The sequence below is a fragment of the Colletotrichum aenigma genome, assembly GCF_013390185.1.
Source record: "Colletotrichum aenigma strain Cg56 chromosome Unknown KSG_Cg56_contig03, whole genome shotgun sequence".
Classification (NCBI taxonomy): Eukaryota; Fungi; Ascomycota; class Sordariomycetes; order Glomerellales; family Glomerellaceae; genus Colletotrichum; species Colletotrichum aenigma.
This window is the reverse complement of record NW_023500909.1, coordinates 3,405,434-3,418,642: the sequence shown is the minus strand read 5'-3', so window position 1 is coordinate 3,418,642 and position 13,209 is coordinate 3,405,434. Positions and strand designations below refer to the sequence as shown.

Here is a 13,209-nt window from a genome sequence, read left to right as displayed (position 1 = left end):
AGCGGGTGTTAGTGTGCAGGAACTACTGCGGAAGGGCTGTCTATTGGTTCGTCGCGACCAGTCATGATTCGAGAGAAAATAGCAGCTGCCTCATATTAGGCCAATGACCGGTGCCGAGGCCAGTCCAATGGCGGAAGGGTGGGCTGAGGGGAAAGGGAGCTGAATGTCGGGTCAGGCCAGGCGTTGTTGAGTGCTGCGACTCTGCGCAGTGAGGTACGGCGTATTGCTGGACTCGGACTCTGCCTCTGCTGGTTTGAGGGGGAAAAAAAAAGATTCTGCCTGCGCTGCGCGCAAATAGGCCAATGACAGTACTCCTATCGATCTCGGGTCGGGTTTTGCCAATCCTACCAAGACAGTGGAGATCTCTCCACCCCGACGGCCTGGTTACCCGTTTTGATTTGTTTTAGCGTCCCTGGCGACCTTCAACTTGACCTGTCAATCTCATCAGCGAAACCAACTGAAAAAGCAAATGCCCAGCGCGGCTGGTTCTTGGTTCGGTGGTGGGTGCGCGCAATCGCGCAAGGGAGAACGCGCCCAGTGGATCGTCTTCAAAGTGAATGCCTGAACCATCCTTGCGTCTGGGACGGATACGACAAGGTTAATTAAATTACAATTGGACCCCTACAACACCGCAAAGGCCATGGCATCACCATCGATACCGTGACTACGGCACGGGGGCTTGAACCGAGATAACCGTTAAAGGTTTTGATGCTACCTAGCTGAATGCTTCTGGCGGCGCATATGCTTCGACGTTTGGGGAACGATGGACTGGCCTTGTTCGGTTCCAGGACCTCGGTGAAGGGAGAGTAGCGAGACACGCAGCCGGACCGCCGACGCATTCCGAGCTGAAGCTGTGAGCCTCACGGAATGCGTCCGTCCAAGACGAGTCTCGGATGAGTTTCCTCTTGGGACGTCAAATTAACGTCCGCATAAACCTGAGTCTTGGCCCAGGCCAACATGAAGTGTTTTCCTTGCCTTTTGCAACGATTGAATAGAGAATAGTTACCTGACTGAGACGATTCACTGGCGTAAGGCAGCCAACAAGGGGGCGCAGATAGCTGCGGTTCTCTGACGGCCAATCCCTGTGAAGATGCTGCGTCTATTGGCCCGTAACCGACCAAAAACGGCATCGCTCTGCCTGATCTCCCGTCAATATCACCGCTAAGGCATCGCCGGTGCACATGTGCGGCACGTGAATAGAACCGCCATGCGTTGCAGTGCAGTGCAGTCGGCAACTAAGTGGTCTATGTAAAGATGGGTGGTGGGGCTCGGTGGCATCGCCGCTGGTTGAAGACCGTGTGGTCTGGTGTGACGACGTTGGTTGCTGGAGACCTTGAAGGGGATTACCTTAGTATTCGGGAAATGTGTGGCCGACTGTTTCCAAATCCTTCCGTAAGTGCCCCTGTCTACTGTCCTTCCATTCGCACCCCATTCGACTATGCATGTTGTTAAGCTCACCTCAGTCAATGACTATTCACCGCGCGAGGTACTTTGGTATAGACGACCTGCAATGTCGTGGTACCTCAAGCACCACGCGGTAAGGACCCGCAGCGGGGCCTTCGTCCGTCATCCGGGGCAGCGGCCGCCCGCTGCGCTGCGCCATACGCTACTGCCCAGTGCCATGCCGACTCGCCGGCCCCCACTGATATCCCGGCGGTAGGCAGGCAGGTACGAGCCTCCTAATACGCACTTGCGCTCTTGTACTGCTCAAGGCAACAGTCAAGGCTGTGTTCTGTGCCTCACGTAGCGTACCTACCTATCTGCAACACCGCAGCATCCATCCTCGGCAAACGTTGCATCATTCGCCCTCGGTCATCTCCAGCCTTTTCTTGTCCCTCCTCGATTCACCTCCGTCATTGGCAGCAATCTTGAGAACCTCTTTCCCTAACCGTCAGCAATCGTCCGACGAGCAATGCAGCTAAGACCTGCCTCCGTCAACCTCATCCAATCTGACTGGCACAATCATCAACTCCACGAGCCTTTGATGCAAACTTCTGGGTAGGGCTGAGTTGCTTTCCTGGGAGTCTGGGACCCGTCCGGATAGGCTACTCCAGATAGCCCTTCTGCAGGGGTCAACCACGAGCATATGGCATGGGGGCTGAGGGCTCGACTTCAGATGGATGGCCCGCACTGACCCAACCACCGCCGTCACCCGATGCCCATCCCGGGGCTTGCGGACGACATTCATCAGGGGTTATGGTCCTTTTGCTCGTGCCATTGACATCATGTCATTGGCATCTTGGAGAGGCTTCTCGCCGAGCACAGAGCGCCATCTACTGTGCCTCGATCCTCCAGACGTACAAGCAGTGTCGATCGCGAAATGTCAGAGGTCGATCCGTCTGCACCCAATGGCATCGACCTAGAAACGGACCGAAAGAAAACGACCGTCTCGACTTAATTCGCCTGTACGTCAAGTGCTCCCACACTCGCCTGGACGTTTGCCAGCGTCCACGGAAAATCGAGAAATCTCGCACACGATGCGCTTTCGCTACCAGAGGCACCCGTTACGTCCGTTGGGAGCGCCACGACCCAAAGATTCCACCACTCTAATCCCAGATATTAATACCATGACGTTAAATAAAACGTACCCGAGCTGCCGTGTCGCTGTGGCCACCCGTCGAGGCCGGCCGGCCTTATCGTCGAAGCGTTCCACAAGTAGCACGAATAATCCCCGGATTCTTCCCCTTGCGGACGTTGCACACGACCTCTTTGAGCAGCACACGCGGCTATCACGATAATGGCAGCCCAGATTTAGAGCTTCGGCTGGCCAAAGTCAGCTTAATGGCGGCATGCAGAGCGACCATCCTCTTGTGGCATTGCCACCCACCCAAGCGCTGCAGTAGGGGGAGCGTCTTCGTCTCAGATTCGCTCACCAACAACCTCTTACCGCGCAGTCAGCCTGAGGGTTGACATATCTGCTCATGATTTGATGCACTGCCACAGCCACTCCGGATAGCCGCTTCCTGTGGCTACAGGCGTTGCACGATTCATCGATCCAACTTCACCTTGCAAGACAGTCCGTCGAGGGTCATGGACCGTTATTTTTGTGAAAACTTCTTCACTTTAGATGTTGTTGCTATTCGTTAATCTGGCCTACAATTCAATATCAGAAATCGTCCATCCGCAGTTCGATTAGAGTCGAAAACCTAGGAAAGGAAGCTCTACCTCTGGCGTGAGCCGCCCGGTGCCAGGTTTCCCTTGGGTTGTCTTCATCACTATGTACTCGTCTGGTCAGCTTCGCAGAGGGTGTCTCAAATAAAGAGGACGATGTTGTGCAAAGTTTTCGATGTACGCCGGGAGAGTCCGGTCGATACCACCAAAACCTCTCTGATCCTTCACATGAAATTCTGGATAATACGGACCGCTTCATCCCTCGTCAGCACCGTAATCCCACACTCGCCAGAATCACTTACTACCTAACCAACCGAAGGATTCGGCTCATCCTCTTCGGCACTTCACATCATGGGGATGTAAGCCGCAAGCGAGATTCTGGCCCTAAACCTCAATGGAGCCGACATCATCACTTCGAAATCAACAACGAAAGGGGAAAGGTTCTCGAATCAAAATGTTTTGGTATAGAACTATCTCAGGTATCCCTGTCCGCCAACGCCAGCTCCGAAATGCAATTGGAAGTTACACCGAAAAATTCTCAAGTCGTCATCTGCACATCGTCTCTTGAGACGTGGCTGCTTCGTGTGTCCCATTCCCGGGGGGTTTTTATTTTTCTTTTTTTTATTTGGTGGCCATTATAGAACCATCCGTTTAGTTCCACCAGTCACCCTGGTCGTGCATGGCGCGAGCGACCTTGACGAAGCCAGCAATGTTGCTGCCGGCAACGAGGGAGGGGAGCTCGGTCTCGCCGCCCTTGACGTACTCCTTGGCGGTGTTGAGGCCGTTGAAGAAGGCATCGGTCATGATGTCCTTGAGCTTCTGGTCGACCTCCTCGCGGGTCCAGGACAGACGCTGGCTGTTCTGGGCCATCTCGAGACCGGAGACGGCGACACCACCGCAGTTGGCGGCCTTGCCGGGGGCGTACCAGATGGCCTCGGCGCCCTTCTCCTTGCGCTGGGCCTCGAAGACGTCGATGGCCTCCTGGGTGCAGCCCATGTTGGAACCCTCGGCGATGGCGATGCAGCCGGCGGCGATGAGGGCCTCGGCCTCCTCCTTGGAAACCTCGTTCTGGGTGGCGGAGGGGAGAGCGATGTCGACCTTGCCGACGTGGGTCCAGGGGCGGGCGCCCTTGATGTACATGAAGGAGCCCTTGTGGTCGAAGTCGGTGAGGGACTTGCGGTCGACCTTGAGGTTGGCAATGGTCTCGATCTGCTCGGGGGTGAAGGCGGCGTCGCCCTCGGCGACGAGACAGCCCTGGGAGTCGGACAGGGAGACGACGGTGGCGCCGAGCTCGATGCACTTGAGGGCGGCGTACTGGGCGACGTTGCCTGATCCGGAGATGGCGACGCGCTTGCCGGCGAAGGTGCCCTTACCGGCGTACTTGAGCATCTGCTCGACGTAGTAGACGACACCGTAGCCGGTGGCCTCGGGGCGGATCAGGGAACCACCCCAGGTCAGGCCCTTGCCGGTGAGGACACCCTCGAACTTGTTGCGCTCCTGGCGGTAGGTACCGAAGAGCCAGCCGATCTCGCGGCCGGAGACACCAATGTCACCGGCGGGGACGTCGGTGTCGGCGCCGATGTGCTTGGAGAGCTGGCGCATGAAGGAAACGCAGAAGCGGCGGATCTCAGCGTCGCTCTTGCCCTTGGGGTTGAAGTCGGAACCACCCTTGCCACCACCCATGTTGACTAGATGCCCGAGTTAGTTAAAACGGGTTTCCCCCAGATTTCTTGGGGGCGGGGGTTAGACTTACGGCCGGTCAGGGCATTCTTGAAGATCTGCTCGAAGCCGAGGAACTTGAGGACAGACAGGTTGACGGTAGGGTGGAATCTCAGACCTCCCTTGTAAGGGCCGAGGGCGGAGTTGAACTGGACGCGGTAGCCGCGGTTGACCTGGAGCTTGCCGTTGTCATCCTCCCAGACGACGCGGAACTGGATGACGCGCTCGGGGATGGAGACGACCTCGAGGGCGGTGCGGTACTCGGGGTTCTGCTGGAAGAGGGAGGAGTTCTCGAGGGTGCTGACCAGCTCTGTGTGATAATCAAGTCAGCCTTGGTACGTCCGGTGACGAGAGACCTTTGTTTCGTGATATATTGACATACCGTTGTAGGCCTGCTCGAACTCGGGCTCGGAGGGAAGGTTAGACATGTTGGCGGTTGTGTGTTGAGAGAAGTGTTTGTATTAAAGAGTTGCTTGGCGTCTCCGAGAGAGTTGTGTCCAGGTTCGAGGGTGACAGGAGAGAAGCTGATGAGGTTCCAAGTCTAAATCGATCTCGGAGGGAGGAACGCCCGCAAGCTTATATACACATCTAGGAAGCTGTCGATCCGATATGGGAGACCAAATCGAATCGAGTAAGAGCTCACATTCACCAACCGCGAAAGTGCCCTCGTTGCCCCCTTGACCAGATGCACACCCCGGTCGCACCTTTCTCCCCTCCTGCTGGCTCCTCCTCCACCACCACCACCTCCTCCTCCCAAGCTTCGGGAAGCCCTTGAACCATGCCTTGATGGTTTGAAGGTGGAGGGGAGGGGGTCGACAAGCAGATGGAGAGGCTACTGAGGGTGAGAGAGCGAGATAGACAGACAGGGGATGCGTTTAGCGCGAAGAGCAAGACATTGTCCGGGTCGGCCGTGGGGGGCGCTACGAAAAGAAACGTCTCGTCGCTCAATCTCTTCTTCATGCGCGTTCATTCGGTGGTTTCGGTGGCAGACCGACAATTAGTCCTATCCATAACGCGAGAGAAAGGGAAAAAAGCTCAGACGGAACCCACGCGGTTGACGTAAAAAAGACTCAGCCGAGTCTAGTGGCCTTCTAGGCTGGACAGAGTGCCGGGACCGGTCCCGGGATTCCCACAGATGGGAGATGCAGACTTGCAGGTCCCTTGATGCCGCAGCAATCTGCGCTCTGATTTGCTGGTGCCTCGAGATTATTCAACACCATCACAAAGAACAGACGTCCTCTGCCCAGCCGCGCCTGCGGTGCGATCCCGGAGGCGGCGAACCGAAGCTGCCATTGCGGAAACCAGACAACCAAACCAAGCAGGGGTTCAGGGGGGGCAAGGACCCCGTCATCCATGGACCATGGCCCGGCGGGTCGAGGGCAAGCCCAGGGCAACAGGGGCCTCCATCTTCGGGAGAAGAATAATGCCTGAAATGGCTCCCCATCGACCCCGTCGCCACAGGCTGGCGCGCGTGTCCCAAACAGGCCAGAACCTGGGGGACGTCATCCAACAATCGCATGCTCTGGTGCAGCTTTGGGACACTTTGCCCCTCCATCTCTGTCTCCTGGAGGAAGGGTTGGAGGGGGGGGGGGGGGGGGGGGGGGGGGTCCCCCGCTGGCACATGTCTTCCGCATGTACGGATTCGTCCTTTTGCTCGTCTGTCACTCGACGCCGTTGACGGGCAGCTTCCAGGGGCCCCGTCACATTCGAGATGTCATTGACAATCGAAATGCTCCTTGCATGCCGTGGCGTGGCGACTTACAGCCTTAGCTCACATGTCAACAGCAATCCATATCTCAGCCTTTTATCAGCGACTCGTCATTGGTCGCCGCCATCTAGATAGAGACAAGAAGAAAAAAATCTTGGAAGCTGAGAGATACACCAAAATGGTGGTGCATGGGCATGTGAACAAGTGAGGCCGGCACAGTCATTCCAACTACAACTAAATGCCGCTTCGATCGGCCGATGCGGCATCGCCTCTCCGACATCGAAGCTCAGGAAGAGCGAGAAAAATCAATTTCCTGATGCGCAGGAGGAGAACCATGACGGCTGCGGCGTCATGGTCTTGCATATCCCTCTTCTCCATCACTGATAAGAGAAGCAGAAGAGGGATGGGAGGGGATTTGCAACGGGTTGGACAAATGTCAATTGCTCATGACAACTCGTAAGTCGCGCCGCGACTGGCCCTGCACCAGACGGAGGAGAGGAAAAAAAAAAAAAAAAAGCTAGCAGGGACGAGACAGGCTGACAGGATAGATTGCAATGGCAGGGCCGAAAAACGGCGCCTCGAGTCGCGGTTCCGATCGCGGAAGTGAAGCAAGGCCAGTAGTCGGGTGTGTGTTAGTTCAGGTCCAAGGTCTTCCAAGGTTAGGTTGGGCTCTGATGGACAGAACGACAACGGACGGTGCACGGCAGTGCCACGCGGGTTCGGGTTGCGGCCTGGGCTGACAAACTGGGCTGATGAGTTCCAGAACTGCGACGCAACCCGACAGAATGCGACGGCAGCCATGAGCTGGAGCCGTGAACTCCGTCGTGGGGCCCCCATTCCCCTCCTCCTCACCTCTTCCTCCTTCGCCTCTGAAATCCCGACCACCGAGCGGCTCGCGTCCCGAGCCTGTTCTGCAGCGGCCAGCCACAGGTATGTGTGTGAAGTCGGCCATCCCGCCTTCGGGCGCTTGGAGGGGTTTCTTTCCTCCGGCGGTTCTCCGGGGCCATCCATCTTGCAGCGTTTCAGTGGGCGACGGGAGGGGCCCCCAATCTCGGAATTGAAAAGAGTGGGCGCTTGACCGTGTGTTAGATCGCTTAGACTGTGCCGACTAACACCGGCACGCAGAAAGCTCCAAGAGTGTGAGAGTGGGAGACAGCAACAACTCTGGATGCAGAAGCCATGTCTGCTGAAGAACGTACAGAGAGAGAGAGAGATACGCGCACCCAGCCATTGGCTTAACCTACCTTACCCAAACCTCTTGGCCTCTCTTCTTGTCCTCTCCACAACCCATTCCCATTACGTTTTACTGCCTCTCTGTACATTCTGTTACGTTTTCTCGCAGGATTCTATTCGCGAATTGCTGGTCAAAAGATGCAAACGGATTTATGCTTAAAGCTCATGTAACGTGAATTTCGACCTGATTGAATTACCTTTGACCTTACAGGTTGGCCTGGGTGACCAGGTGAAAGGTGGTCTTGATGACGATGTTGGTTCACTTACATCTGGATGCAGGCGCAGAAGCAGCAACAACACCAAAGAGCGACAGTTAGACCACAGTCGGAGCCCCTCGGCGTAGCACCGTACGATGGATGAGATTGATAACTTAAAAGCGTACATACGTGGGGAAACCCTACAGCGAGCCGACGTGTGCTGTTCTGTTTGTGTGTTGTGCCTTGCGCCGTCGTCCGCCGCCGCCGCCACCAGTGCCGATCCAGGAAAACGGCCGGCGGCTGCCCTGCGTGCCTGTGCCTGCGCCTGCGCCTTCGCCCTCGCTGAAGGTAACTGTTTGCTGTCATGTCCGCCCTTCCGCTCACTGCTCAATGGACCGTCGGCCTCCGCCCCCGGTCGCCGTCGCCCCAGCCAATCAACACGCCGCTTTCGCCTCCTTGTTAGCTGAAGCCTTTACTCAATTTCACTCTCGCGAATCCATCTGTCCATCCATCGCATCCAAATCCAAATGCCCACAACGGAACTTGTCCTTACACGCCTGGGGATTTGTGGAAATAATTGCCGCAGCTCTGTTGTTCGTTCCGGATTTCTTTCTTCCCCTCTCTGCTGGCTCGTATTATGGGAGAATATCATACAATGGAAACACAACCACCCTATCCACTCCAAATTTCCGTCCGGTTCTTCCCGACTTTGTTGATGACTCTCTCGCCATGTTGCATGTTTCTCCTCCCAATAGGTCTGGACCACCCGACCCCTACCGGCTGTCGTTGCCTCCATCAAAACTCCGTCAACGCCTTTTCCGAAACAAATATTCATCGCGGGTCCATGCCCACCGCATCTTGCGTTGCTCTGCAGGCCTGCATGTGCTGCATCTCCTGTACCGGCCCATGGAACAAAAAAGCTTAGCGTCGTCAAATGCCCCTCCGTCTTCATCGTCGCCTTCGTCCATGCCCCTCATCGGTCCCTTGTCGTCCACGCAACATCTTACCATTACCAGATCGCCGCCTGGTCAAAGTCGAAACGCTTTAGCTCCTTACCCGCATCCTCAAGGTCCTTTTTGGCCTTCATTCTCATGTAGAAAATGGGGCAGTCTTTGCTGCTGCAAATCACCTCGCAGTGCATGCTGCCCTGACACCGCTGGCATTGCGTCCAGAGCCGGCCGAACCGCACCTCCAGATCTGATGTTCTATCAAGCGTCTTCTTGTAGAGTTCGCCGACCCGAGGCGCGCAGTCCGAGCACACTGCCCCCGCGCTCTCCTCCTTGCCCTTCAGAGGCCTCTTGCATCCCATGCAAGTCTGCGTCTTCTTCGCAAACTTCATCAAACCTCCGACAGTCGGCGCCGAAACTGCGATGGTTCTGGTGTGCGCTCCAGTGAGAAGTGAGTTCGCCTTCGTCTCACCCAAGATGGGCTCGAAGATTCTGCCGAGTGGCTTCGCAAGCTGGTTATCCAGGTAGTATTTGGTGTCAATCGGCACATTGTTCTCCAGAACGTAGATGGGATCTTCGGAATTCTCGTAGTTCTTGGATCCCGCAGCGCCCTTGACCATCACATAGGCCACTCGGTCGCCGAGGCCAGGCGCCGAGCCAGCATCACGCTTCTTCATTCGTTGTGCCAGCTCGACGTGGGCCTGCTTTGCGGCGTAATCGTCTTTGGTAAGGGCCTTTGTGATCACAAGCTTCGACATGTCAACCTTGTTCTGCAACAAGTCGGCAATCGTGTCCTTGACGTAGCTGGCATCTGTTAGCAAGCGCTCTTACAAACGCGAGGATCCAACTTACTCTTGAGCACCCTGGACGTCCTGGTCAATCAGAATCATGCGAAGCACCTTCTCAATGACAGTCTGTACGAGAAGACAGTTGTCTCGTCGCACGGTTTCGATACCCTTCGTATCCATCTTGTCGTACTTCTCTGGTTTGGTCCAATACAAGCCGGCATATCTCTTCTTGTTGATGAGAAGGTATGGGAAGTACACCTTTTCGAATTCCAGCTTGATGGGCTTCACAAATTTGGAAGAAACGAAACCAGCAGCTTCCTCGCCAAGCTTCATTGCCTCGGGAAGGTCCTTCGTACCGAACTTAACCATGACTGAATCAGTGTCACCGTAGATGACCTGGGCGTCGTGAGAATAGCCGTTGGCGATGCAGTACTTCTTCTCTACCTCCTCCTTGGTCTTCATAATCATCTGACGACCGAAACTCGTTGTGCTACTGGCGATTTCCAAACAAGGCAGTTTGCCAGTCGTCGCACCCGTCAGACCGTAAACGGAGTTTGCACTGATCTTCAACGCCAGTTGACGACCGTTCAGCACAGCCTTCTTGAATGGGTCCGTTTCCACGGCCAGCTCGCGCTTGGCTTGCTTTCTGGCCGCCAAAAGTTCCTCGAGAATTTGAGCGAGGAGACCCTTGCGCTTCTTGACGGTAACGAAAGTGTCACCGTTGGGAGTGACGATATAGTCCTCGTCTTTCACCAGACTGAATTTCTCAATGGCCTTCTTGTTGACCAGTGTCGTGTAGCACAGGTTGTGAGCCTGCATGATGGAGGGGTACAGGGAAGCAAAATCCAGAGTGGCGACGGGCACATCATAGTATCCTCGAGTCGGTTCAATGACCGTAGCACCTTCGTACTGCTCATCGCTGCTCTCAGACCGGAGGTTCGGGATAACAAGCTTCTGCTCGAGGGCTTTTCGGAAAAGTTGACTGATGAACTTGACCTGCTGACCTCTGGAAAGCAGAAAGTTGAACGGAATGCCCGTGACTCTGGCCATTTCAGTGTAATTTTCGAGGCATGACAACTTATCCATCAATCGCTGCGGAAGGTACGCGTCCTTCAAACAGTACAGAGCAAGACGACGCCTTGACTCGGGTGTTCCATTGAACAGTTCCGTGATCATGGTATGGTGGACGTCTTCTTTTTGTTCTCCGAGGAAGTTCGAACACACAGAGTTGAGTGTGTAACTTCGAAGATGATGGTCGCGTTGGACAAGTTGCAGCAGGTCCAGTTGCAGCCGGCCGTTTGTGTTGGTGGCCTTGGTGTCACGGTTACCCATCTGTTTGCTGGAGAAGTTGGTCTCCTTGGCCTTCGACGCTATGCTCGGAATACGGGACCAGTATTCGAATCCGTTGACCTTCAGGTGTCTGGCTCTGTCGAGAAGATAGGGGAAATCGAAGTTGGCAATGTTGTATCCGATAATGATATCGGGGTCAACCTTGACAAGGAACTTCTGCCACTCGCTCAGCATCTTTTCTTCCTTTTGGAATTCCAAGATTTGTGTGGCAACGATGGGACTCGTCGTGTCCAGGCAGAACACGTTCCGCACGAATGGCTTCTTTTCTCCGTACCGTGTTACAACGTTCGCAATCTGGATGACCGGGTCGTGTGTTGCTTCGGGGAAGATACCCTTGCGGCCAGCGCACTCGATATCGAAGGACAGGATTCTCAAAGGAGCCATCTTGGACCATTCTCCTTCGGGCTTGTGAGCAATGAGGTCCAGATGGCTGATTTCGGCCTCGATTTGACAGTTTGATTGTCTTTGTGATTGGGGAAGGAGCTGGTATGATTTCGCGGGGGCTTCGACCCAGGACATTCCGTGGATCTGAAAGTTGTCAGCGTCATCCGTTTAGACCAAGCTATGCTTTCTTACCTTGCAGTCAACCATGAAGCGCAGGACGTATTGGATGTTGTCAAAGGTCATGACACCACCTTCCATGCCCTTCCACAGACCTTTCCAGTTTGCGCTTCCAGTCTCGATTGTTGAACGCACTCTGCTGATGAACTTGGGATCCATGATGGTGATCTTGAGATAGGGGCTCTGAACATTCCCCTGGAAACCGTAAATGTTCTCCCTCATGACGAAGGAGATTGAATGAATGCACGGTTGGTGCTGGGCGACCTGCGACTCAAGGTAGGCCTTGAAGGCATTGCAGTCTTCAGGTCGGAACGCCACTGGGGCAGCAACGTAGAGGTAGTGCTTGAAGTCAGTGACGTGGAGCATCACCGAGTGGCCCTGCTCTGTGACACCGAAGAGCTTCACCGTTGCCCTGCCGCCATGCAAGCTTCCTTCTTCCGCCTCAATCTGCTGGAATATCAGGCTGTCCCTCTCTGGCTTGAAGTCGACCAGCTCCGGACGGTCCCATGCTTGATCTCTCTCTGTATTATTCTGCTTGGCCTCGGAAATGTCTTGGCTAAGCTTCTCGAGAACTTCGGATTCGAAGGCGCTCTTTGGCTGACTAGAGCCTGGGAGGTTCTTCGAGTTCTTCTGCGAGCCGATGCGGTGGGCGGGGGAGGATGAGAAGCCTTCGACCTTGCGCTTCTTCAAGGATGATGGTGTCGTGGGAATATTGCGACGGGTGCTGGGCGTCTCCCCTAGCACCCGCTTCTTGGGAAGTACCGCGGTAGCCATGATGTGAGTTTGGCTGTGATGATTAAAAGAAAGAGGTTCAGCCAAAGCTCATAGCACGGTTGAGGTAGGCAGCTAAGTCGAGTGTTCGTTGTTGTGCGGTTGCTACCAGGCAGTTTTAGAGTGGGCGCAAGCTATTAGACACGGGTGGGTGGTTATGGAAGACGCGCCTCTGACGTGAAGACGTGTAGCGTGACGGACCCACAACTTAATTGAAGCCGGGGGTCGCGATCTGCTGACTAAGGTAACGTTGCAGACGCGACAGTTAGGCACCTTTCGGTGAGCCACTAGCACCCCGACCGTTCACCGAATAGGAAGTAGAGAGCTGCACTTGTGACTGCTTTGAGCATGCTTTTGTCCATATCATCCTGAACATTCAATGTAGACGAATGGAATATTGATATAGAGTAGTTAGGAAGGAATCGGAAACCACAAAAAAAACATTCGATGTAGAAGACTGGCATCAGCCATGCATCCTGCCTAGGTCGTCGTCGTGCCTGTTTGGCGTATGACACCATAAATCTACCGACCAACAAAAACACATGGCCTTACATGGCAATTATCAGTCACCTTAGTGGCAGCACTTAGTCAATCAGAGATATTTAATGCAAACAAACAGCAAACATATTGTACATTTCGTAGACTATTAACCAAGACCAGTTAATACTGGGAAACTTGAACAGAACTTCGACCATGACCAGAACCAGCGCCCTTGATCAGTAGACACTAATGGAGACAAGGAATGGTTTTTTCTCGTACAGGAACCAGAATTCTGAGAACAACAAAAATGCTGAGCTCGGTCGCCGCCCTAGGATACTTAATAA

At 54.8% G+C, this 13,209-nt stretch overlaps 2 protein-coding genes across 2 annotated transcripts; both read right to left on the bottom strand.

Annotated features, from left to right (window-relative positions):
* Positions 1 to 3,762: 3,762 nt before the first annotated feature.
* Positions 3,763 to 5,258, bottom strand: gdhA (NADP-specific glutamate dehydrogenase; the record flags this gene model as incomplete). Its single annotated transcript, XM_037320137.1, has 3 exons — positions 3,763 to 4,799; positions 4,865 to 5,140; positions 5,213 to 5,258. The coding sequence occupies 3 exons, from the start codon at positions 5,256 to 5,258 to the stop codon at positions 3,763 to 3,765; spliced, it is 1,359 nt and encodes a 452-aa protein (XP_037181702.1).
* A 3,719-nt stretch (positions 5,259 to 8,977) lies between these two features.
* Positions 8,978 to 12,388, bottom strand: pol3 (DNA polymerase delta catalytic subunit; the record flags this gene model as incomplete). Its single annotated transcript, XM_037320136.1, has 3 exons — positions 8,978 to 9,719; positions 9,768 to 11,581; positions 11,630 to 12,388. 3 exons carry the CDS (start codon positions 12,386 to 12,388, stop codon positions 8,978 to 8,980), a joined length of 3,315 nt encoding a protein of 1,104 aa, XP_037181703.1.
* Positions 12,389 to 13,209: the final 821 nt, after the last annotated feature.